The 23,862-nt window shown below is 35.9% G+C and overlaps 1 protein-coding gene across 5 annotated transcripts in view; it reads right to left on the bottom strand.

Annotated features, from left to right (window-relative positions):
- Positions 1–297: 297 nt before the first annotated feature.
- Positions 298–23,862, bottom strand: part of RBBP6 (RB binding protein 6, ubiquitin ligase) — a gene marked incomplete at its 3' end in the record, with an annotated part of 31,869 nt that continues 8,304 nt past the window's right edge. The window contains exons 4-19 of one of the 5 annotated variants that reach the window (XM_084881252.1): positions 20,323–20,367; positions 18,250–18,338; positions 18,030–18,126; positions 17,548–17,687; positions 14,656–14,828; positions 12,546–12,649; positions 12,089–12,420; positions 10,776–10,872; positions 10,259–10,337; positions 10,110–10,164; positions 8,399–8,467; positions 6,896–6,982; positions 5,869–6,231; positions 5,482–5,583; positions 2,856–4,616; positions 298–2,318 (exon numbers count right to left, since the gene is read on the bottom strand). In XM_084881252.1, the coding sequence (XP_084737378.1) occupies positions 716–2,318; positions 2,856–4,616; positions 5,482–5,583; positions 5,869–6,231; positions 6,896–6,982; positions 8,399–8,467; positions 10,110–10,164; positions 10,259–10,337; positions 10,776–10,872; positions 12,089–12,420; positions 12,546–12,649; positions 14,656–14,828; positions 17,548–17,687; positions 18,030–18,126; positions 18,250–18,338; positions 20,323–20,367 (5,196 nt within the window). Of the gene's footprint in view, positions 2,319–2,855; positions 4,617–5,481; positions 5,584–5,864; positions 6,232–6,895; positions 6,983–8,398; positions 8,468–10,109; positions 10,165–10,258; positions 10,338–10,775; positions 10,873–12,088; positions 12,421–12,545; positions 12,650–14,655; positions 14,829–17,547; positions 17,688–18,029; positions 18,127–18,249; positions 18,339–20,322; positions 20,368–23,862 lie in introns of those variants that run through there. The other 4 variants (XM_084881253.1, XM_084881254.1, XM_084881255.1 and 1 more) reach the window with 4 other exon arrangements.

A 23,862-nucleotide genomic window follows, 5' to 3' on the forward strand; every position in this document is an offset into this window, starting at 1 on the left:
GTTCCTCTTTCATTCAAGTTTCTCTCTATCCCTGATCATTCCTCTCTCTAAAATAAAAGATATATTAAAAAACAAAACAAAAAAAAGACCTTTCTAGATTCATTCAACTGAATCTCCAATTAATGCTGATTTATTACTTCTGGCCACCTACTACCTGCCCCAATAAATAGCATCTTCTAGGTTTACTTCAAAATTCTGTATGTTCAATTCACCTTTAAGGCTCAGATGGTCTTTTAAATAGGGAAATGGAAGGAGAAAAAGACGTGACACTCTACTCAAATAATGCAATATTCCACATTTTTAAAAGTTTCCTGAAAACTTTTATTGTAATCAAAAAGTGACATAACGGGGTTGTAATGAATTCAGCAAATCATTCTGCTGATATTTAGAACTGATATCAGCTTTTGCCAGGCAATTAAAAAATTCAAATGTGAAAATTTCACAGTACAGTAAACTCCACCCCAACTAATTACTGGTGGTTAAAAATAATAGGTCCTAGCAAAACCTCTCATGTTACATGGTCACAACTCACAATTCTGTACAAAAGTTCGTGTTATAAAGCTCTGATGTAAAAATCAAATAATCAAGCAGCAATATTTTAAGTGCAGCACAGGGTCTTCCATATCATTATTTACAAGGCTTGAATCTCTTTACATTATAACAAAATTTAATACAGATGACTTAGTAATTAAGTCAATTTTAAAAATCTGTCCTTCTACACAGTGACAGATTTCACTTTTTGGTCATCTTTTTCCTTCTCCTTTTCCTTTTCCTTCTCCTTCTCCTTTTCTTTATCTTTATCTTTGCTCTTCTTTGATTTCTTTTTCTTGTGTTTGTGTTTCTGGCTTTTTTCCAATTCTGCTTCAGGGCCTGCATGCTTCTTATGCTTCTTATGTTTTTTATGTTTCTTGTGCTTTTTCTTTTCCTTCTTTTTCTTCTTCTTCTTGCTGTCCTGACTCTCTGCCGAGCTGGCACTGCTACTGTGGCTTCGAGTTTGGCTTCCAGAAGGGCTGTGGCTTCCACTAGGACTAACACTGGGACTGCTGTGACTCTGGCTCCTGGTGACGCCTACCTGGCTGGCTGCTGCTGTGTCCGGGGTCTCTTTTACTTTCTCTACGACTTTATCTTTCAGTTCCTTAGAAATTTTCCCCGAAGTATCTTCCTCTTTTATTACTGATGCATTGCTTTCACTGTCACTTTCATTATAATCTGGTTCAAAAGCAGCTTCATCAGTTTCTCTAGTTAAGTCAGAGCAAAGTCGAGAGGAGTGACTTAACTGGGGTTTAGGCTTGGTAGCATTCTTATCAATTTGCACAGCAACCTGCTCTTTTTCAGTCTGTGGGTCTGGTGGATTAAGGATATGAAGTAATTTATTGCCACTGGACTCTTTACTGTTCCTTGTTTCTAACACATGCTTCTCACGATCCTTACCGGGATTTTTATCTACAGATTTTGTCTCTTCACTTAAGCGTTTAGTATCAGAAGTAGCTTTATGATCATGAGGTTTTTTGTCTCTTGAGGGACTAGAGCTACTTTTTTTGGAATCTCCTGTTCCTTTTTTAGGCAAATCTCTTTCCTCCTTTGGCTTAGTTTTCTGTCCAGATGCAGAATCTTTGCTCCGAGAAGGAGAGTCTTTTCTTCTTGTTGATTCATTCCGTTCATCTCTTCGTTTGGAACTTGAATATTCTCTGCTGTCATAGTCGGATTTCTTGTCTCTACTGGGAGTAAAGTCTCTACTTGAGGAACCTCTAGTGGAATCATGCTTATCTGAAGTTCTAGTCTCTTTGGAAGATTGAGACAAACTTTTAAAACTACTTTGTTCATTGAGACGGTCCAAATTACTATCTTTCTCTGGCTGACTGCTGCTCTTCCTCTTTTCAGGATTTTCCTTCTCCAACACTGAATGATCTCTCTCTTTGGTTTTCCCTTTTTCACTAGATACAGAGTTTTTTGAACCTTTGACCTCGTGTTGTATGATTTCATGGCTCACTTCCTTGGTGAGTTTTGGAAGCTTCTCTGCTGGCTCGCTTTCTTTTTCAGTATACTTGACTGTATTTGATGGTTTAGTGCTAACATTTTTTATAACACTGGAAGGTTTTCCTACACTTGATACAGGCTGTGTGGCTTTAACATCTTCTTCCTCAGATTCAAAGTCATCTTTATCCCATTTGGACTGAGGAACCTGAATCATAATAATTACATCTTCAGCAGGAGCTGTATTGTCATTATTATATTCTTCCATAGTTTTGATAACAGTTCGCTTTGTATCTGTTTTTTCTTCAGATTTTCTCACAGGACTGCCTCCAGTTGAACTCGTACTAAAAAGAAATAAAGTATTTTCAATTAATGAAGAATTTGCTTTTATTAAAACACTGATAAGTATAAAAAAGCTAATACATGATGTTTTTTTTGCCCTGGTTCATGTGGCCCAGTTGTTTGGGCATTGTCCATGCACCAAAAGATTGTTGGTTCAATTTCCAGTCAGGGCACACAGCCAAGCTGTGGGCTCAATTCATGGTGTGGGGTGTGTGCGCACGCATGTGCACGTAAGAGGTAGCCAATTAATGTTTCGCTCTCACATTGATGTCTCTCTCTCTCTCTCTCTCTCTAAAAAAAAATCAATGAAAATATTTTTAAAAACGTTTAACTTTCAAAAGGGATAAGTCTACTCTAACAGATATAAATGACTTAAGCAATGATTGCATTAAAAAAAGTGACTCATCCCTAAAACTGACTTATCTTTAAAGTAAACCAGCCCAATACCTAGTATCAAAACACATTAACATATTCTGCTTTTGAAAAAAATCTCCTCCCAAAAACACCCACCCACCCACCCACCCGTCCATATCAAATACCTAGTATAGTCCACAAGAGTGGAGCTGGATCCTTCAGTTCCAGTTACTTTTCGTCTGACCTTTCCTTTGACTTTTTCTTGTTTAACTTTGCTAGATGTTGACTCCAATTTTTCAGAGGTCTCTTTTGTATTAGATAGATTTTCTGTACTTCCAATTTTTTTACCAGTTTCTCTGTTGAGCTTGATTTTTTTGGTTGGGGCTGTTGATGATGAACTTTTGTCCTTTTCAGGGGTCCTATCCATCTTTTCAATATCAGGTTCCATTTTGCGTTTTGGTGATGGCTTCAGTATTTCAGTTCCTTCGAGTTTAGAGATTTTCATTGAAGATGATTCAAAATCTTTCTCTGCACCTTTTTCTTCAGTTTTCCTTTTTCTTTTTTCTCCTTTGCTGTCAGGAGGCTTACTTTTCTCAGTAGGCTTCTTGGCCTTGTCTTCCTTACTAGTTAGTTTTTCTGATTTGACATCTTTGGAATAGTCTTTCTTCACTTTTTCCTCTTTGACAGGTTTTGACTCTTGGTGTTCTTTTGCTGACTTAGAGTGAGCCTTTCTGGGAGTGCCAATGGCCTTTTCATCTTTTTGAGAGGATGATGATGATGATTTAGCACTGTCAGTCTTTGGAGTCTCCTCTTTGGCTTTTTTAAGTGGAGGTTCAGATCGAGGAGATTTTTCACGTTCTCCCTCTAGTTTTTCTTGGGATCCCTTAGCAGGTTTTACATTTTCTTTTTTGGACACAGAAGAAGCATCATTTTTTCGTTTGGTCTTGTCTCCTTTTGCTTTTGGCTTATCTTTCTCTCTCCTGTCCTTTTCAGACACTGATTTAAAAGTGATGGATTCTGCATCCATTGGTTCATCTCTAACTGGTGTAGCATCATCTCTACTCGGAAGAACAAATAATGAGTCTGTTTTATTTTCTTCGCCACTTGTAGGTTCCCTTGTTTTTCTAGAAGGTTCTAATAACTCTGGGTTTAGGAAGCCTTCACTTTCCTCCCCCTTTCTTCGCCTTCGATGTTTCTTATGTTTACTTCCTTTACCATCTCCTGCAGCACCATCGCTCTCCTTCTCTTTTGACTTTGTACTATCCTTCTGATTGTGACTGTCTCTTGTTGAAAGCTTTTCTGGATAGTTGCCACCACCTATGTTTCGACTTCTATGACTTTGTCCACCCGAATAATCTTCTCTGCGGCCCCTTGTAAAGGGAGAATTCCTGATATTAAGTGGTAATAACCTCTCTGGAGAAAAGTTCTCTCTATTTGCTGATGGTCGAGGCTGTGCTCCAGCAGCATAACCTTTGTAGTATTTTTCATACCACTCTCTGTATTTTCTCTCCCATTCTCGGTAACGCTCTTTTTCAAATGGGTCTCTAAAGTCAACAGTCCTCCCATAATAAGCTTTTATGTCATATGGCGGTGGAACTTCTCTGTATCTGTTAAAATATTCACGTTCTGTTTCCCCTTGTGGTACAGTACGTTTATTTGGAGACTGTCCCCTAAATGCTTGAGGGGATCTTGATCGTGAATGGTATCGTCTGTAAAGTGGTGACCTGGACCTAGATCGATGATATCCATGAGATCTAGACCGTGAGCGGTAATTTCGACTCTTGCCTCTGCCTCTTCTGGGGTATGGAGGTGATCTCGAATAGGAACGAGAGTGTGAGCGGCTAAATGATCGAGAATAAGAACGTGACCGCGTTGAACCAGATCTTGATTTAGAGTAAGTATAAGAACTTCTGGAGTATGAGGAACCACTATAAGGAGATTTAGACCTAAAAACAAAAAACAAAACAAGTTGGACAGTTGAGAAATATATACAAAATAAAACATAGACTCTCAGATTCTAGTATGCTTCTCCTCAGGGTTCAATCTTTAAATCAAATTTCATCTTGGATGATTAAAAAGGCACAGTGGCCTTTATTGGAATGAAATAAAATACACTATGCAAAGGTCAGATCAATCATTTGTTACAAAAAAAAAGTGAAATCCTAACAATTAGAGTGAAGTGCATTAATGTACCGTGAGATATATGAGCTAATAAACTTAACATTTAAAAAATTGCCAATTACATTTAAATTTTACTTTCTATTTGCTCATTTAAGAATGAGCAATTTCTTTTGTCCTATGTTGGCCAATATAATCTAGCTTTAAAAGAAACCGCATTTCAAATGTAAGCTTAAAAAATAAGTCTTTTAAACAAACTTCCAGGGAATTTTTATACTAATTTTTTTTCTATCAATAAAGCAACTTGTGTTCTATCATACATCATAATTACACAGGTTAATGTTCCAGCAAGAAGCTGTAGCCTTAAGTAACAGTGTCCTCAGATATGTGCTTTTGGCTATTCCCCTATTTCTTTCCTTCCACAAACATTTCCCAATTATTTCACACTATAAATAAGTTTAAGGGACAAGGGTACTTTAATCCCCAGTAACTGCTAGTTCTATACAATAGAATTCACATTGAGACATTATTTCAATAAAAGGATATTGGGAAATAAGCTACGTCTCCATTTCTATATATCTAGACCGAATCAGAAAAACTCCGTAAGTGCAGTGTTATTTATATCCATAGCTAATCCCTGGATAGGCAAAGTCCCATTTGTAATTCTGTTGTGAAGGCTTGCAAAACACTAACCTGGAAAATGAGCGCCTACGCTCCTTTTGAATCTTTTTGTATTCCATCAATTCCTTAGCAAAATCATTTGTAAACTCATCTAGCTTGGACTTTTTCTTTTCCCTAGTAAAATAAAGTTAAAGAGTGAAAGTTAACAAAAACCATTAAGAAAACTAACAAGACAAATGTAATTAGACCATGAATGAAATGAATGAAATTGCCATTAGTTTTCCACTTTAAAACTACAGATAACTAGGAATCCCTGAGGAAGTGGCTTGTATGGCTTTGGTTCGATTTCTACGTGATTTTTCTTGTACTAAATGGAAACAATGGAAAATGTTTCCATAGATACCTGCTTACGGTTACATCAGAAAATGAAAGTGTATAATTTCAAATGAACACACTTACTCTTCTTTTAGCCGTCGCTGCTCTCTATAGAATTCTTCCCTGGACAGAGGTGGTGCTTGTGTTGTTGGGATGGCATTTGAATGAGCAGTCTGCACTCCTGATGATACCCAAGGTGTTGATAAATTGGCTGGTGCTGGAGGGAACCCTGGGGGAGGGACACTATACCCAGCAGGTGGTGGCTGGCCAGGAGGAAACTGAGGAGAAAACTGTGGTGGAGGAACACCTGGGGGGAGAGGCAGTGTATGTGGCGGAGGTGGATACAGAGGAGGGGGTGGAACAGGCACAAAAACTGGAGTTGCTGGTAGTGATGGGCCTTGAGTTCTCTGTGATCTTTCGCTGTGGTGTCGTCCACGGTTTATACTTCTAGAGAAATAAAAATTCCAAGATGTTATTCCTTTAAACTAAAATCACCTGAGATAAGTAAGCTTGTCTTTTCTATCTGTAATTATTTTCAAACTTTAATCAATGGATTAGAATAAGGACACTGATATCACTTATATGTACCATCATTTACATATAAAAATAATTATAAAGACTACCTAAGGACTGAAATAATGTAAGTATACATTATACAGCCAAGGTATACTTAGAAGTTCTCTTTTGTAAAGTTCAGATTTATTATCACCTTACAACTATCTCATTAGTTCCTAATTTTTCCTTTTAAAGGAACTAGCTGACAGGTTACTACTTCTGTAATATAGGCACTTAATTCTTCCCAAAATGTCTTCCCAGACCAAAAGTTTAAAAGAAGGAAAAACATTTCCTATAATCTTTTTGAGGGAAGAAGTGGGTAAAGACCCTTCAAAGTAGAATAAATTACTAGCTTTAACATTTGTAATGAGTAATTGAAAATTACACTGCTTTCTCTCAAACGTTTAGGTCAAATAACAGTGAAGCCCAAAGTTTCTGATTTGTGCCTCATCAAAGTAATAATGGCTTCTTTAAAACTGTGGGGTTCTTGCCCTGGCTAGAGTGTCATTCCATACACTGAAGGGTTTCGGATTTGATTCCCAGTCAAGGCACATACCCAGGTTGCGGGTTTGATCTCTGGTTGGGCCACTTGCATGAGGCAACCGATCGATATTTCTTTCTCTCTCTCTCTCTTCTTCTACCTCTAAAATCAATAAAAAACAGCCTCAAGTGAGAATTAAAAAATAATGATAATAAGATAAAATAGTGGATTTTGTTCTGTTAAACTAATGATTTTTTAAATTATAGCTAATACAAAGTAGTGGCAGAAGGGGTGCTTAGATTTTAAGCCTCTTTTCAGAGTCTGATTTAGTAAATATTATCTTCCATTAATGTGATCTATATGAAGTATTAGTTAACTTTTAGAAGCTTAACAACTCTTAATGGAGCACTAGAAAATACAGTAAAACATTGATATAACAGATTAATTTGGGCGAGGGGCTGTCCATTAAAGTTGGAAGTCCATTTTACAGTTAAAAATAAAGTAGGTTTTTTGAATATGTCTGACAAAAAAACTGTTGTTTTGTAGACATGTTTGTGTATTTAAAGTTAAGTATGCATGAAAGTTTAATTTCACAGAAAAGTCTTTAAATTTATAATAGGTAAAGCAAATGTGTGCTTTACTGAGAATAAACCAACACACATGCCTGGGGCATGGCTTAGCATATGAGAACATGGGCTGGCATGTGTGAAAACTGCTGCAGAAAATCATGCTGCATGATAACAATCATGCAATACAGTATGGTCATGTATGATTTACAAGCAGTGACTCTTGGACTTAAAATGTAGACTTAGAATTGTAGATATGTAGTATTTATTTATGTTGGCAAAATTACTAGTGTTTTTTCCAACAAATGGCCTATTTGATAAAATTTGTTAAAATTTATGGTGCATTAGTAACAAAAATAACCTGTTAACCTAATTATAAACAAATCTTGGTTAAAAGCATTTAAAAATTAAGAGTATTAATTTTCATCTATGACATACAAACAGGAAATTTTGTTTGTTAAGTCGAGGTCCACAAAATCGAAGGTTTACTCTACCTTTACTAATCCCATCAGAAAGGGAACTTGGAGAACCCTTTACCCTGGTGGTGTGTGAGTATGACCTATTTACTTCTTAGATTAATGCTGCTTGTTCCCATGCAGGGCATGAGCCCCTAACATTCTCCTTGTCTCTTCTTTTAGAAAAGAAACCAAAAAGATTGGGACAATTGAGTCTAGAAGAGAGATAAATATAATGCTACACACTTGGAAACTTTGGGCGCTGAGCTGGTTAACTGAAACAGGATCTGGGCCTTAATTACTTTCTTCTACCCTCAAAAGAGTAAACGTAAGCCAACAATCTGCTGTGTGCTGTCAGGGAGAAAGCAGTTGATTGATGTTGGGAAGGAGCCTTAAAAACTGTAATTAAACTACTAATATAATCCATTTTTCCTAGACCTCTTAAGGGCAACTACTGAGGACTCAAGTAAGTGTAAACCATAACTGTGCTTTAATTTCTGTTATATTTTTGAGTGTATCATCAGATTAGTGTCTTTTAAGAATTTCAGCATGCCTACCTGTAGCAACTCCTCTCTCCCCTCCTAATTTGCTGTGGTGGAGAAACCAGATATCCAAGCTTGTTGGAACTGTATGGAAAGAAAGATAAAATAAGCTTGATTATAACACATTACCTTTTAGTGTGTATACATTAACTTTAACTACTCTGAAAACGTTTCTTACTGTCTGTTCCCAACTCTTACAAGTTCCAGATAGAGCAGTTATGAGCAAGCATAATATTTACTTAAACTAATTTTTCTGACTAATATATTGGAACAATAATGATACCTCAATATAGAATATTTTCTGTAATATTATATTCAATTAGCATTCCATAAGTTAATCTGCGAACTCATTGTTACAGAAAAGGAACAAAGCCCTTCACCTGCCGGGCACTGTGTAGGCATTTTATTTTTATTTATTTATTTATTTAATATATTTTATTGATTTTTTTATAGAGAGGAAGGGAGAGAGATAGAGAGCTAGAAACATCGAACAGCTGCCTCTTGCACACCCGCTACCAGGGATGTGACCCCAACCAAGGTACGTGCCCTTGACCGGAAACGAACCTGGGACCTTTCAGTCCGCAGACCGTCGCTCTACCACTGAGCCAAACCGGTTTCGGCATGTGTAGGCATTTTATATGTTGAGGTGGGCAGTACCAATCTACTTCTATAGATAAGGAAATAAGGCTGAGAGGTGTCCCACTGCCCACTATCATATCGCTAGTAAATGGAAGAGCTGGGATTCAAACCCAGGTCTACCTGGCTCCAAATCCCACATTTTCCCTGATAATATATTTCATTAGTCTCTCATTTAAATTTTTTATAAAAGATACTTGGTTTATCTTTCAAGAAACAACAACAAAATCTAAGTTTTAGAATATAAGCCAGGTCATACAAATACATAAGCCTGTTAGTATGAATTATATAAGCAAAAATGACTGTATATATAAAAAATAGTAAGTAAATCTACCAATTTTTATTTATTTAATTTATTTTTTAAAGCAATTTAAAAATATATATATATTTTATTGATTTTTTACAGAGAGGAAGAGAGAGGGATAGAGAGTTAGAAACATCAATCAGCTGCCTCTTTGCACAATCCCTACTGGAGATGTGCCTGCAACCAAGGTACATGCCCTTGACCGGAATCAAACCCGGGACCTTTCAGACCGCAGGCCGACGCTCTATCCACTAAGCCAAACCGGTTTCGGCAATCTACCGATTTTTAATATGCTATAAGAAGATCCAAGTTCTTTGTATTTCAGGGCAGAAAACCATATAGATACTAATATGCAGTAAAATTACACTAACAGACTATTAAAAATGAGAAATTTTGTGTTGTGTGGGCTTTAATCTCAGAATGTATCAAATTTGAACATCCAAATTAAAACAGGAAGAAATTTAATCAATTAGCATAGTGAGTCAGTATTTAAACTATTCTTTCAAGTTATTCTTATCTATTCATTAACTGAGGTCCTGTCAAGATCATCATTTGTTAGGACATAAAAATAAAAGGAATTGTTAAGATTTTAAATTTTAGAAAAGAATTACTCATTCTTTTAGAAAAGAATTCTTCATAATTTTGAATTTGTGATATTTTACATAAAATCATGTTAACATGACATGTAAGAGTTTACAAGACATTCAGCAATACACTGTCTAGGTTATAGTTTCTATTATCTAGATCAAAGCAATCAGCTGAAGATTTTTTTAAACATATACTTACTGCTCCCAACCTGGTCGACCACCACCTGGACGAGCAGCATTTATTCTTACTGGACCTTGGAAGCAAAAATAAAAACAGTAAGTAAATTTAATATTGTGTTTAGAAAAAGTTAAAGAAAAAAATGTTCAGACCAGAATGATTATACTCACCAGTTGTAGGGATCAACTGTCCATGCAATAATGACTGTCCAAGCAAAGATGGGGTTCCAAGCACAGGCACCTGGTAACCCTTTAGGAAAAAAACACATAAATAAAAAAATAGTTTTTAACAAATAGTTAAACAAACGAACAAGCACCTCAAAACAGAAAAACTCTATGGGGGAGTGGGTGCTGGTTAGAAAGAGCGAGTGCCTTAGGTGGGGGAAGCCAGGACTCATGACGGATGGACAGGAAGGGGCCATGACACCCCTGCCCCATCTGTGGGAACCTGAGGGCCCACCTGGGGCAAGCACCCTCCCACCAGTAGCTCCCCAGATGCTGGATCAGGATGCCTGGCCCTGTGTCCAGAAGGGACCCTCCTGTGGTCTTTGTCTTGATCTTTCTTAATAAACGATGCTATCCTTGCAAAACCAAACAAACAAACAAACAAAACAAAAAACAACAAAAAAAACCAGAAAAACTCTGTTAAAAAAGAAAGTCCACAAATTTAAAAGCCAGTAAAACTTACCTTCTCCTCCATAAGAGCAGTAATTGCTATTGAAGAGGTTCCCTTTGAATGTTCTGAGGCAAGGGCTGCAGCTGGCAATATTTTATTATCGGGATCCCTAAAAAACAATAATTTACAATACACCAAAAAGTTATCAGACATGGAGGATTTAAGAGTAAAAGTTACAACTGTTTTTCATTCTTTGCACTACGATGAGTTAAATCAAAGATGTTGAAAACTTCTGAGGAAGGTGAGAGCCTGGACTTTTGGAATCCTTCACATACAAGGGAAAAGTAAAAAGAAACCTCCTTAAGGAGCACCATCAAGGATTTATGATGGATAATGATAGAAATCAGTTCAGTTAAAACAATAATAAAGCTTAAAAAAAAAGAAGCTCAAAGTGTGGGAACACACACACACAATATAGGATCAAGATTAAATTCTACCTCTAAATCTGCCAATAAATTAAAGGGGGCAATTTTCAGATAATCCAATGAACTCTGGGCTTTATTCCCACTGTTAACCAAATGAAAGGCTAACCTACCTATCAGGGGGATTTCTTACATATACATGTGAAGGTCTCACACCTCAAGATTTTGCTTCAGTGTGTCTGAAACAGGCCCCTAGAATCATTCTATACACCAAAGGCTGTGTGTTCTGCTGCCAGTTGAGGCCTCTTCTGGATGCAACTCATTGATGGATTTTTTCCTCTCTCTCTCCAACATCAATTAAAAAAACAAAAAAACCAACATATCCTCCAGTGAGAATAAAAAAACCCCAAAAACCGACAACTGGCTGACCTTTTAAGTATTTATGAACTGCTAGATTATATGGTCAAAGGTCACTTTTATTTTTTAAAAAGAAATATTTAAGTGAGTCTTCACTACTTTTCTAAGTAATTATGCTCCAAAACAATGATCATTGCTGAACTCTCTACCTCTACCAATGTGTTATGCCCCCTTCCTTCGCCTTCTAAATTGTTCTTAGTTCTGCTCACATTTGTTCATTTCCAATACATTAGTATGACCACAAGTAAAGTGTCACCCTTGTGGACTACAGAGCTGTTATGGGATACAATTCAACATTAATAGGGGGTGTTGGCAACCTGTAGTTTTTTACTTTGGGATGTTCAATCACTGCTAATCAATCTCCTTTGTCTGCCTCTTTCTCCAATTAAGATTAAGCCATTTCTTACAAGTTCCCCACCTTGCTGAACACAGTGGTCCACAAGGACATACAAACTGCAGGTCACTAAAGCAACTATTAAAACAATATACATAAAAACCACATTACTGCTCTCACTTGTTTCCTAACACTGGGAAATCCAGACTTACCGGAAAGGCCCATCTGATTTTTCTGAGTGGACCGATATGGAGACCGTTGCAGTTATATCAGGTACAGGTGCTGGGGTAGATGCATTTCCAGGCACAGAAGGGGCTAAGGAAGACTGATTAGAAGCTAATGAAGATATAGAGGGAGCCGGGTGACCTGAAGATGTCACTGGAATCATCAGAGGATCCTGTTGTCGTGATATTGGAGATCTCATCAGAGGTTGTAGATTCCGCTGCATGAGCGGTCTCGGAGGCGGTATTGGGGGTGGTGGTGGTGGTAACTGTTTCCGTAGTCTTTTTGTATAACCAGTTTCATTTTTGAAGTTATTAACAGCCTAGACACCAAACATAAAAATGCAGAAAATGTAATGCAGTGTTTATGCAAGTAGTTAAATCAATTAAAAGATTAAATTTTTTTTTCATAAAAGTGTTATTGTAAAAGGAATAGAAAGACAGCTACCTGTCGTAAGAATTTATTGGCAATTAAAGCATCAGGAGAGACATCATTTTGATGACACGTTGGGCATGTATGGTCCTCTGATTCCAAGAGTGCTGTTCTTATACCTATATATAACATTTTAAATATTAATGAAAGTGTACTACTGTCCAGTTACATTACTGTTTTCCAAGCACATATCACTAATCATTTCTAGTCTCTTGCCTCATAGCACTCTAACTTCTTTCTGCCTTAAAAACAGAAATCATGAATATAAACATTTAAATTTTTCAAAAAAAGCATTCTTTCTCAAATACTTTTCTCTTTGTTGAGCTAATAATTGGAATATTACAGGAAAAATTAGTATTAAAAAAAAAAGAATTTATATGGCTTACTAGGGTTTTATAAGAAACAGAAGCGTTTTTCAGTCAAAGAAACCAGAGACATCTATAGCACAGTAAGTAGGAATAACAATGAATTACAGGTTCACTGATTATGTTCCAGTGTAGTAAAAAAAATTCAGTAACAAGTGGTTTGCTAAATCCAAGACATACTCTGAAAGAAGTCTTAAGTGACCTCCTCTCTTGACCTTAGTCACTATGAGGCCCCCAAATACAGGTTTATAGTTCAAAACTATCTTTAGAAATGAAAAAGGCCAGAGCAGTGAAGTTTTCAGAGGATAACATTTTTTATTTCAGTAAGAAGGAACAAACTTAAGATGAGTGGCAGAAAATAAAAAAAGTGCTAAGTATCAGAAAGAAAAGTCATAAGTAACCACATGGCAAAATGTTAGTATTTTTTTACAGAGAGCGGTTCTAAATCACACTTAGGAATTACCTTTTCACTTAAAGGAAGCACTTTCTGGCTTCTTTTTAGTGTATGTGAATTGCCAGCATCCCTACTCTTATGCTATGGGGCCATCATTAAATAAAATAAAGTTGACTTGAATACAAGAATTCTGATGCCATGACAGTAAGATGATAACCAATATAGCTATTAAGGGACTAATGGGAGGGAAGTGGAGACACTGGACAAAGGGATGGTTCATGTCCCAGGTGGGATAAAACTGCTCAGCATGAGATTTTATCACGCTATTCAGAACAGTGCACAATTTAAAACTTATGAATTGTTTATTTCTGGGATTTTCCATTTAATATTTTCAAACTGTGGTTAACCCTGGTAAACTGAAACTACAGTGAAACCTTGGGTAAGAGGGAGGCCACATAAGATATCTTTCACAATCCAGAAAAGGGAATTAGTTACCATTTAAAAGTATCTGCAAATTACCTAAGGCCTGTCTGGTTTGGCTCAGTGGATAGTGTGTCGGCTTGCTGACTAAAGTGTCCCAGGCTCGATTCTGGTCAAGGGCACATGCCCAGGTTGTGGGCTCAATCCCCAGTAGGGGGGCCTGAATGAGGCAGCAAATCAATGATTCTCTCTCATCATTGATGTTTCTCTCTCTCTCCCTCTCTCTCTCTCCTTTCCTCAATAAAAAAATAAACTTATTTAAAAATAAAAAATTTTAAAAAGGGGGATAAAATGTATAGGAAACAAGAATCCTGCGTTTTCTGAAACCTCATCACAGCCAGTCACCCTGTTAATTCAAATATTAAAAGGACAGAGGAGCGCTGTTGCTTAGAAAGAGAAAAATGTAGCAGCAAAAACGGAGTTCTCATTATTAAATGCTCAATAAATTATCAACATTTCATATCTTATTAAAATTCACAGTGTTGCTAAGTGCCTTTCCAAGTAAAACAGCTAAACCTTAAATGTGAATCTGAACTGCATGGGTCCACTTATACATGGATTTCCCACCAATAAATATGTACAGTACTGTAAAGGTATTTTCTCTCTTATGATTTTCTTAATACCATTTTCTCTTCTCTAGCTTACTTTATTGTAAGAATATAGAATATAATATATATAGCATACAAAATATATATTAATTGACTTTTTTGGGCAAGGTTTCTAGTCAATAGTAGGTTATTAATAGTTACGTTTTGGGGGAGTCAAAGTTATACTTGGATTTCTGACTGTGCAAGGGGTTAGTTATAACGCCCCCAACCCCCATGTTGTTCAAAGGTCAACTGTATAATATTCTAAAATGTGTCTTCGAAGGATGAGCATGCCTTACATTCATCGCAGTAGCTGTTTCCACAGCAGGGAATGACAACGGCATCGGTCATAATGTCTTTGCAGATGAGACACAGCAGCTCATCTGGGATAGGGTCTTCCTCTTCAGAAGATGAAGAGCGCTCCTCTGGTAAGAAAGGCGGCTTTTCTTTCTTCCCAATCGCATATGCTTCTCTGTAAAAGAAGGTTTTAGCATTTTAACACTGGTAAGAAGGAAAAGTATTTCTAAGACATTTACAAATTCCACTATATCCATAAAGGGAACTTATGCCTAATAAGTAAAATGCCTAATTAGTTGACATGAGTATAGTATCTTCCAAAATAAGGGAGCAATTATTACTTTCCATCTAATCAACAAAAAGACATAAAATCCTCAACAAGTATACCAAAAGAAACAAAGAAATGCTATGAAAGTGGCTGAAAGGATCTTAGAATCCACAGCTCTAAGAACTGAGGGCCAGAAGGTAAAACGACACATTCAGTGCCACAGAAGGATTCGAATTTAGACACGGCAATACCCTGATCACATTTTCCTACCCTACCAGGTTTCCTGGGGGTCACAAAAAAAAAAAAAAAAAAAAAAAAAAAAAAAAAAATCCTTCCACTGTCTAACAGTCCTCAATACCTGTAAAGGTAATTACTGTGAATGCCATAATATGGGAAACTAAAATTGGTAAAATTAAGGGGAAATATTATGTCACCAACCACACCAATAATTAGTGGCCAGTTATCTACTTATTAGTATTTTAAAAGAAATTTATCCATTTATAGTCAATTTTTACTTAAATGATTAGAATATGCTACAAAAATTTAAAGTAAAACCTGCAGAAATGTTGGATATTAAATATATTAAAAATATATTAAAAATAAAAAAAACAAAACATGCTACTCTCAGACTCATCACCACTGCGTCCAACACCCCCATCTTCTCTGTAATCAGGCAAACTTGTAAAACAGGAATTCCTAGAGAAATTTCCTATCTCATTAAGGAACAGAGTGTGTTATCTCAGCTGGACAGAGAAGGTACCTGAGGTGTGCTATTTGTGTTGCAGCTGCTCCATAGACATCACCACGATTCCAGAAATAAGTGTCAATTTGCTTATGCCCCACTGTTCCCAATTTGTGAAAGAGGAGTCTCCCACTGCCCGAGAGAGAAAAGAAAGAAAAAAAAAAAAAAAAAAAGGAGAGGATAGAAAAAGAAACAGAAGAAGAATCTGAGTTGCTTATTAGTGGTGTTAATGGAGAGGGTGAAAGTTTTAATTAAAATATTTGGGCTCCCATTTTCCCCAGCATTTGCTGCATGTTTGACATAAATGGGCTTTTTTTTTTTTTTTTTGTATTTTACCATTCAAAAACAATGAATTATTAACTCTGGTTCACAGGTGATGCTCATTTTTCCAACACAAATATCTATTTAAATACTTTATTTCTGTATTTTATTAAGATGAAGCGGTCTGCTCTTAAATTATGTCTGTAAAGAATAATTTCAACCTAAAATTGGAAGCATGTATGAAATGTCTGAAATAGAAACAGCATAACAATAGGCTGCTCTAAAATGAACCACAAAAATACAAGATGGTAACCAATAAAAACCAGATGGGGGTGAAGTTAAGAAAGTGAGCAGGGCTGGGAACTTAGGAAAACACTAATTCTTATCTGTGAACTAAAATGTTTACTGAAGTACCTACTCAAAAGCACTAAATCTTTTCAGTCCCATTCCATGGCATAGCCATTTTCATTGTCCTCCTCGGCTCATTACACTACTTTCAACAATACAGCAAGAAGCTGAGGAAAACTGTGTTCTTACATACAATACTTTTGTATGTCACTGAGAACAGGGACATCTTATTTTCTAAATTGAGATCTGTCAAGGCAACTTCACAATCTCCTGGAGGACCTGCTATAAATGCAGCTGCGGTGGCAGGTGGCAGTGGCACGCAGGTGCCTAGACCACTCAACATAGAGATTGTTATGCACTATGAAGTTGTTCTCTAAAACAACACTTAATATTGTGCTGTGTGAGTTCACAGCTGTTGCAAGTGACAAAAAGGTAATTAGAAGCATTAGTAAGAGCACATAAAAGGGAACTTTTCTAGTTGAACCATTTCCCTAGGTTTTCAAGTCTATCCATTTCATTAAAAATTAGCTCACAAAATTAAATTTGAAAACTCATTAAAAATGAGCATTAAGCCGAAACCGGTTTGGCTCAATGGATAGAGCGACGGCTTGGGGACTGAAAGGTCCCGGGTTCGATTCCGGTCAAGGGCATGTACCTTGGTTGCGGGCATATCCCCAGTAGGGGGTGTGCAAGAGGCAGCTGATCGATGACTCTCTCTCATCAATGTTTCTAACTATCTCTCTCCCTTCCTCTCTGTACAAAATCAATAAAATATATTTTTAAAAAAAATGAGCATTAAGGTATAGCTTATTGTGCTAGAGATGGCCTGAACTAATGGTTTACATAATAAACCATACTTTAGAATCTTAAGGCTCACACAGATAGCTCAGTGTTTCACTTCTTCTTGGCACTTACATTCATTTTGACATATTGCAGAACTTTTATTTTTAAGCCTCGTTTCTTAAAATAATTAAGATATTTGTCTTGTTAACTTAAAAGTGCAAGTAGCATGTGAGCTTATGTGGCAGTATGTATGTGAATGAGGAAGAAAGCAGGGAATGACGAGAAAAGAAAAAAATTGGAAGACTACAAGGGAAGTGGCGCTCACTGTTAACAAAAGCCCCCAAACTCATTTTAAATATGCTTTAAATGGAGCAGACTGCAGCTTCTCATGCATAACACGGAAGTGGCCAAGTCCCAAGCTCAAGACAAAACAGAACACTAAACCTGGACCAACTGCAGTCCCTACAGGCCACATCTCATTTGAATACTCACGCATCTATAGTTGGTATTGCGTATTTCCCAGTGTTGGTGAGCATTGCCCCTTTCATGTTAGGATCTTTCACTTCCATCATGAAACTTCTGGGAATTCCAGTGCTCTTTTTAATCCTAGGACCAGATTCGAAGTTCTTATCCTTTTCAGAGACGAAAAGAGATGAGGAGGGAGAGAAATTTAACATTAGCTAACATGTAGTGTTTACTAACTACATATATTTACACATGATTTCACTTAATCTTCACAACAGCCATTCACAGACAAAAAGTAATAGGCTTGGAGAAATTAAGTATTATAACTTGCCCAACCTCACTTAGCTGTTAAGTGGCAGAGCCAGCATTTGAAGCCTGGCAATTTGGCTCCAGAGGCTGTGGTTATTTGCCATTGTACTATAGAAGGCAGTATTTACCAAGAAAAATAAAATGGCTAATAAATAACTGTAAAAAAATAAGCTGTATCATGTTTTGTACTTTGGACTTACCCCATTTGTTGGGCAATTCTTAATATAATGGCCAGGTTTACCGCAGCGGAAACAGGTATAAGATGGAGGTGGTGGACCTAGGGGTTTCTTCATGTAACTGAAAGGGAGAAAAAATTATATGTATACAAAATCTTAGGAAAAAAATAAATAAATAGAGCCTCTGATTGGGGGAGAAATCCACCCTGAAGTCCCTATTTGTGCAAAGTACTTATGAACTTACTTGATTGGGTCGTATTCATGGCCAGATTGTGACATCATTGCTTTAATTTTATCTTCTTCAGAAGCATTGGCTTCAGCCAGATTGGCAGTCTGTTTAACAGGTAATTATTTGACACACACATTAGAAACACATCTAAGACCACACAGCCAAAGACAACACCACTCATCCTGTAAAGAGCAGTATCTAACCTTGCATAAAAACAGCTTTTTACACATAGAAGCCAGAGGCGGCACTGGGAGTTCCTCAGGGGTTTGTCTGTGGGACTGGAGTCTCTCTGGGGGCACTCGGACCTTAGACCCTGCTTGTACCTTGTGTTAAGATTTGCACACTACTCCCCTTAAGAGTTAAAAACAGATTAAGTTTAGAAAGAAATACTTGATGTTTTCAACCTTAAAAATAATTCAAATGTCATAGCACTAAGACTATACTTTATACTTAAAACTGGGAGGTGGAATAACTCAACACATTATGCAACTGATATTAAAAATCAGAAGGCTCTTTAGATAGTGCCAATTTAAAAGTAAGTACAAAGCAAAGCACATGCAATGAGCATTCATAATTTTAAATCCAATGCTCCAAATTTTTATTGAACTTTATCTTTAAGGTATATACAAGTATAGATATAAGCAGGGTCTAAGGGAGTTGAGTCCTAAATAGCTTGAATCTTCAGGCATCTAGCACTCTTATCAGTCATTCATTGGGTTTTATCTTTACATTCATTCACAAAACAAGCAACCAGTTTTAACATTTTATTGTAATTTTATATACAAAGAATGCTTAACATTAACAGAGCTTAGAACAGCAACATTTACAGAAAACTTGATTACATGTTGAACTAATTTGTTTGAACCCAAACATTAATTTACAAATAGTTAAAAAAAAATCCCCCAAACCTCCAAAACTGTTTCCCACAGAGAAACAATGGTAGGAATAGCCCAAATTCAAATATGCTTACAGTACATAGGAATTAAAACATTAACTTGTAAACTAATGATGTTAACTCTATGCTAAACTACTTTGTATTAGAAAATTAGGAGGACACTTTTAGCCCACTTTATATTCTAGAGTTATCAATTTTAATGTTTAGTTTTTCCAGAAAAGGAACTAGGACATTTTGGGGGGTACATTCTAAGGGAAAAAGACACAACCTATAACAAAACCAAGGAAAAGTAGGAGAGCACCAATGGAAAACCCATCAACTCATTAATCTTGGTTGCTAAATTTGGTTTTATATTTCTGATAGTAGGGGGGGGAAAGATTTTTGGAAAACTTCCCTTTTGGCCCTTAAAAATCTGCCTATTCTGTAATAATTGCCTTTTTTAAAAAAAAGCATGATTTGCAAGATAATCTATTGTTTTTAAAAGTAGTCCATTACTAGTGCTTTCCCAAATAAAAAGTACACACTGTTAAGCAGAAAATGTAAGCAATCTTAAGCAAAACATGGCATATACAATGATTTCAGGAGGTAACATTTTGTCCCTCTGCCAAACATACACATTGGTATATTATTCCTGCGAACAGCTTTATACATCACAATTCATGTAGTCTGTGTTCAAACAAATTAGGTTGTTTAAAACTTTTTTTAATGCAGACAGACTACAAGTCTAGAGTATAAAGAAGCAAATGTATCACATTTAATATATTGACCTTCATGGGTTCAATCCAAATTTTCAAGAAAGAGCCATGCAATCGTCCATGTAAAGGAAAGTTTCTATTTGGCTGCTTAAATAAAGTCCACATAATTTACAGCCAAAACCAAGGAATTCCTCCAGAACTTTGTTAAGTTTCCAATGTATAATTAAACAAAATATATGAGGGGGGGAAAGTATGAGTAGCTTCCTTGTGTTTCTTCTGTCTTGAAGATGAAAATACTCCAAACATTGTGCTGAGGCTGACAAAATACTCCCCTATCTTCTCAAAACCACAACTACTCTTTACAGGATAGTAATAATACAACAATGTTTTTACAAGACATCTCCACCCCCAACCCCTCCAAAACAATTGTTGCACATAAAAATACGATGTTAGAAAAAGATTATTTTCAAGAATATATGTATATATATATATATATACCTTTGTAAGCTGGGCCAGAGAAATAGACGCAGAAGAGTCATCAATCTGTTCACAAAAAATTAAACACACATTCAAGTTCCACACTGAAAACATCTAAAAGTGATCATTTAGTTCCCACTGCCACTTAATGTTTAAATATTGGCCATTTTCTTAGAAGTATTTTAAAGAATGTTATTTTCTAAAAAGTGTTTTAAAGCTGAAAGTGTAGCTTACTCCTCCTTTCCCTATGTATTTCACACAGTTATAAAGGCTAACAGTTGGGGGGGGCTGAAGCACAATGGGAAAATGGGGTAAGGAAAAGTTTATCACACAGGCACTCAGTTCAGGCAGGTGACTAAATGCTAAGTAAGAGTTCCGTGTCTGTCAATGGTCTCTAAATTTGATGATGCTCAAGACAATGGACACTAGGAGAGCAAGAAACCTAACTTTCCTAGAATGTCGTTAGGTAAATTGTAAAACAAGCAGTTCTTTAAAGGCTCAGGTAATCTTGAATAAAACACGTCGCACATAATTGTGACTTCTGATCTTTTTTAAAGCATATACTGCTCAATCTAAATAAGTTTAGTCTCCCATACAGAGAGAAACAAATAGCTTCTTGATGAAGAAAACACAACTTTTTATCAGAGATGTTAAGCTAAACAAAAGGGGAAAACAAAAGGGCCCTGAGGCCAGGGCAAAAAGTGCTGATTCATTTGGGGATGATTTTAATATGTGAAGACAAGAAAATCAATCAAAGGGAGCAAGGTAGAAATGACAGATATAAGGGGGCTTTAATAAATGTGTTTTCAAATGTGACATTCTTAAATTTTTATTTGGTTCCCTGATATGATTTTAATATCAGTTTCTAAAAAGTATGTATGTGCATATATGTACACGCACACACGTATCTTTAGCACATAATTGTGAAGATATAATTTCCTTACAGGTGTACCCAAATGAAAGCATTATCTTTTTATCTTTCTATGTTATAATTCTCTCATGCATTATTGGCTATAACTCTAGTTTAAAATGGAAAGAATGTAACAAGATGTCTGAATCAAAAAAGAAAACAAAAAACAAAAAAAGCAAGTCTTCATCAGGTATTTTTCAAGTATTCCAGAGAACTCAAGAGTATTAAAAACAGTATGATTTTTTAAGCGTCCCCAACAGAAATGTAGCAAGTTTCAATATGAAGTTCTTAGCACAATGCCCACCACAGTAGGAATTCAATAAATGCAAATAAAAATGCTGGTTAAATTTAAAATACATCTTAAAAATATTTTAGGATTTTAAGTTAGTTTAATGGATTTTATTACTGAGATGCTTAAGTAAAGGTTCTTAGCTCTATCCTGAGGGACTCTAAAGAGTTCTTAATGCATGAATCCCACATTCCTAATACTCAACCGTATAATCCACCATTGGGTCCTCACCATTGTCCAGCTCTTAAACTTACTTTCCTAATATAACTAATCTCAAGGAGAAAGCTAAAACTTTTTTTTGAAGGAATTTACAATATCCTATTTTTAGCCAGAATAAATTAACCCAATCTGTTTTAAAGAGGGTTACATTTTACATCAACCAGGAACTGTTTGAACTTAAACAACAAGAAATGAATAAACTGTCACCCAACATCTATATACTATACTATGCTTCTAACCAATGAAACAAATAACCTTAAAACAGTCCTTGATCATTTCCTTAGAAAGTAAATCAGTTACATTAACTTTCTTATTGCTGGAACTGAAAACTAACATTTTTGTTCATCTCACTCTTAACACTTAAAATATAATGACTTTTTGTCCTCATGCCAGGCTTTCTTGTCCTTTCTTTTTAGCTTCCTGCCAACCTGTTATTAGTATTGGATATTTATTGGGTTGAAAGTAGTTTCAAATATTCATTGACATATAAATAACTTTTTCCCACCAAATAATCACCATAGCATCTAAATATTTTATAATTCACAAGGAGGTCAAATGTACCACAAATTTAGAAGGGTATCTAATTGTTTTCTACATATAGCAAGGTACGAAAAACTGAGAATTACTGACAAGGAATGGTTTAAAAATGAGTAGAAATTTATGTGTTCTAAACATCAGTAAATACAGTAACTCTCAGATACTATTAATAAAAACAAATTCTGCCACATTAAAAGTCTTCAAAACAACTGCTTGATGCATAACTGTGGACATCATTAAGACACCTCCCCACATCTAATTTGCGGTCTTGCTTACGGGAGCAAGATCTAAAATCTTCAATGCCAAATACACCTGCTTGAAATTAAAGGACCCTAACACAATGTAATTCTGATGTTCAGTTAGTAGGAAAAGCACCCAGTTTTGGAGTCTCAACATGGAAGGACAACTAAGTAAACAAAGCTGAAGAGTACAGACAGAAATAGCCAGTCATCTTTGATTAGAGATGGCCAAGTTACCAAAATGTACATACCTACATTCACTTCTACTAATCAGAATGTAAAAACTTGATTGAGTGATTTTTATCTTACTTGGTTTTTGGAACAATACATGTGATTCTTAAGTCTCCTAAGATGGGAACAAATTAACTTGTTGAGGCTCTTCTCTCACCCTAAATGTCAGCAAATGTACCCCAACCTAAATGCTGAGTAAGAGTTCCGTGTCTGGGGATATTGTTATCTAATGTCTCCATTTCAGATAATCCTTCCTAAAAAATTAAAACCACTTTTAAAGTACTAAAAAAACAAAAAGAGAAACCTAAATAAGCATAAAATAAGCTGCTTCTTTTAAATGTAATACAGACATGCCAGGGAACACACAAGGCTAAAAGAATGTTAACTTTATTTATGAACATGTGATTTGTGTTTATACACATGCTAATAAACAAAAAGGAAATAACTGTTTTCAAGAAATAAAACTTCATCTGAATTAGTTTAAATACTATATAAAATGTACTTTATACAAAATGTGTTACATTAACTACTACAGTCACCAGGATAGTCATCTATTTTGTGCTAGCATTTGGATACATTTTAAAAAAATCAGTTTTAAACCAATCACCAGCAAAACAGAAACGTGGACAGTTTTTACAGCATTATGCTTAAAAAAAAACCAAAAACCCATATACCCCCAAAGAGGGGGGGCACACCAAACACTATGAGTTTGGAATCACTGTATTTAATTCCATGGGAACTAAAGGCCAAAGTTCAGATTTGCTATGTTATGTTTAAGATCCAATGATCCAAGGTTAGTGAAATGCCTAATACACAATTCAAGATCAGTATTTAAAAAGGATAAAGTGAATCAGCAAGCAGTACCCTTGAATTCTAAATGAAGATTTCAGACATCTTGTGTATAAATCAGCCTGAGCAGTCAAATGTTTAGAGAACCATCCAGTTTACAGAACCAATTACTGCAGACCTGTGTTTGGAAACAGATGCTTCACCCCACAACTGAGGACTACTACTAATTATTAGCTCAAAGTCAAAATGGTGTCGTACTTCAAGTTAATCTGTGATATAATTAAGACGTTACCCTGGTTGAGGGTAGGTACCTTTGATAAGGTACAGTTCTCAATTAGCTTATTATT

Source organism: Pipistrellus hanaki, assembly GCF_964339955.1.
Source record: "Pipistrellus hanaki genome assembly, chromosome: 4".
In the NCBI taxonomy this organism is placed as follows: Eukaryota; Metazoa; Chordata; class Mammalia; order Chiroptera; family Vespertilionidae; genus Pipistrellus; species Pipistrellus hanaki.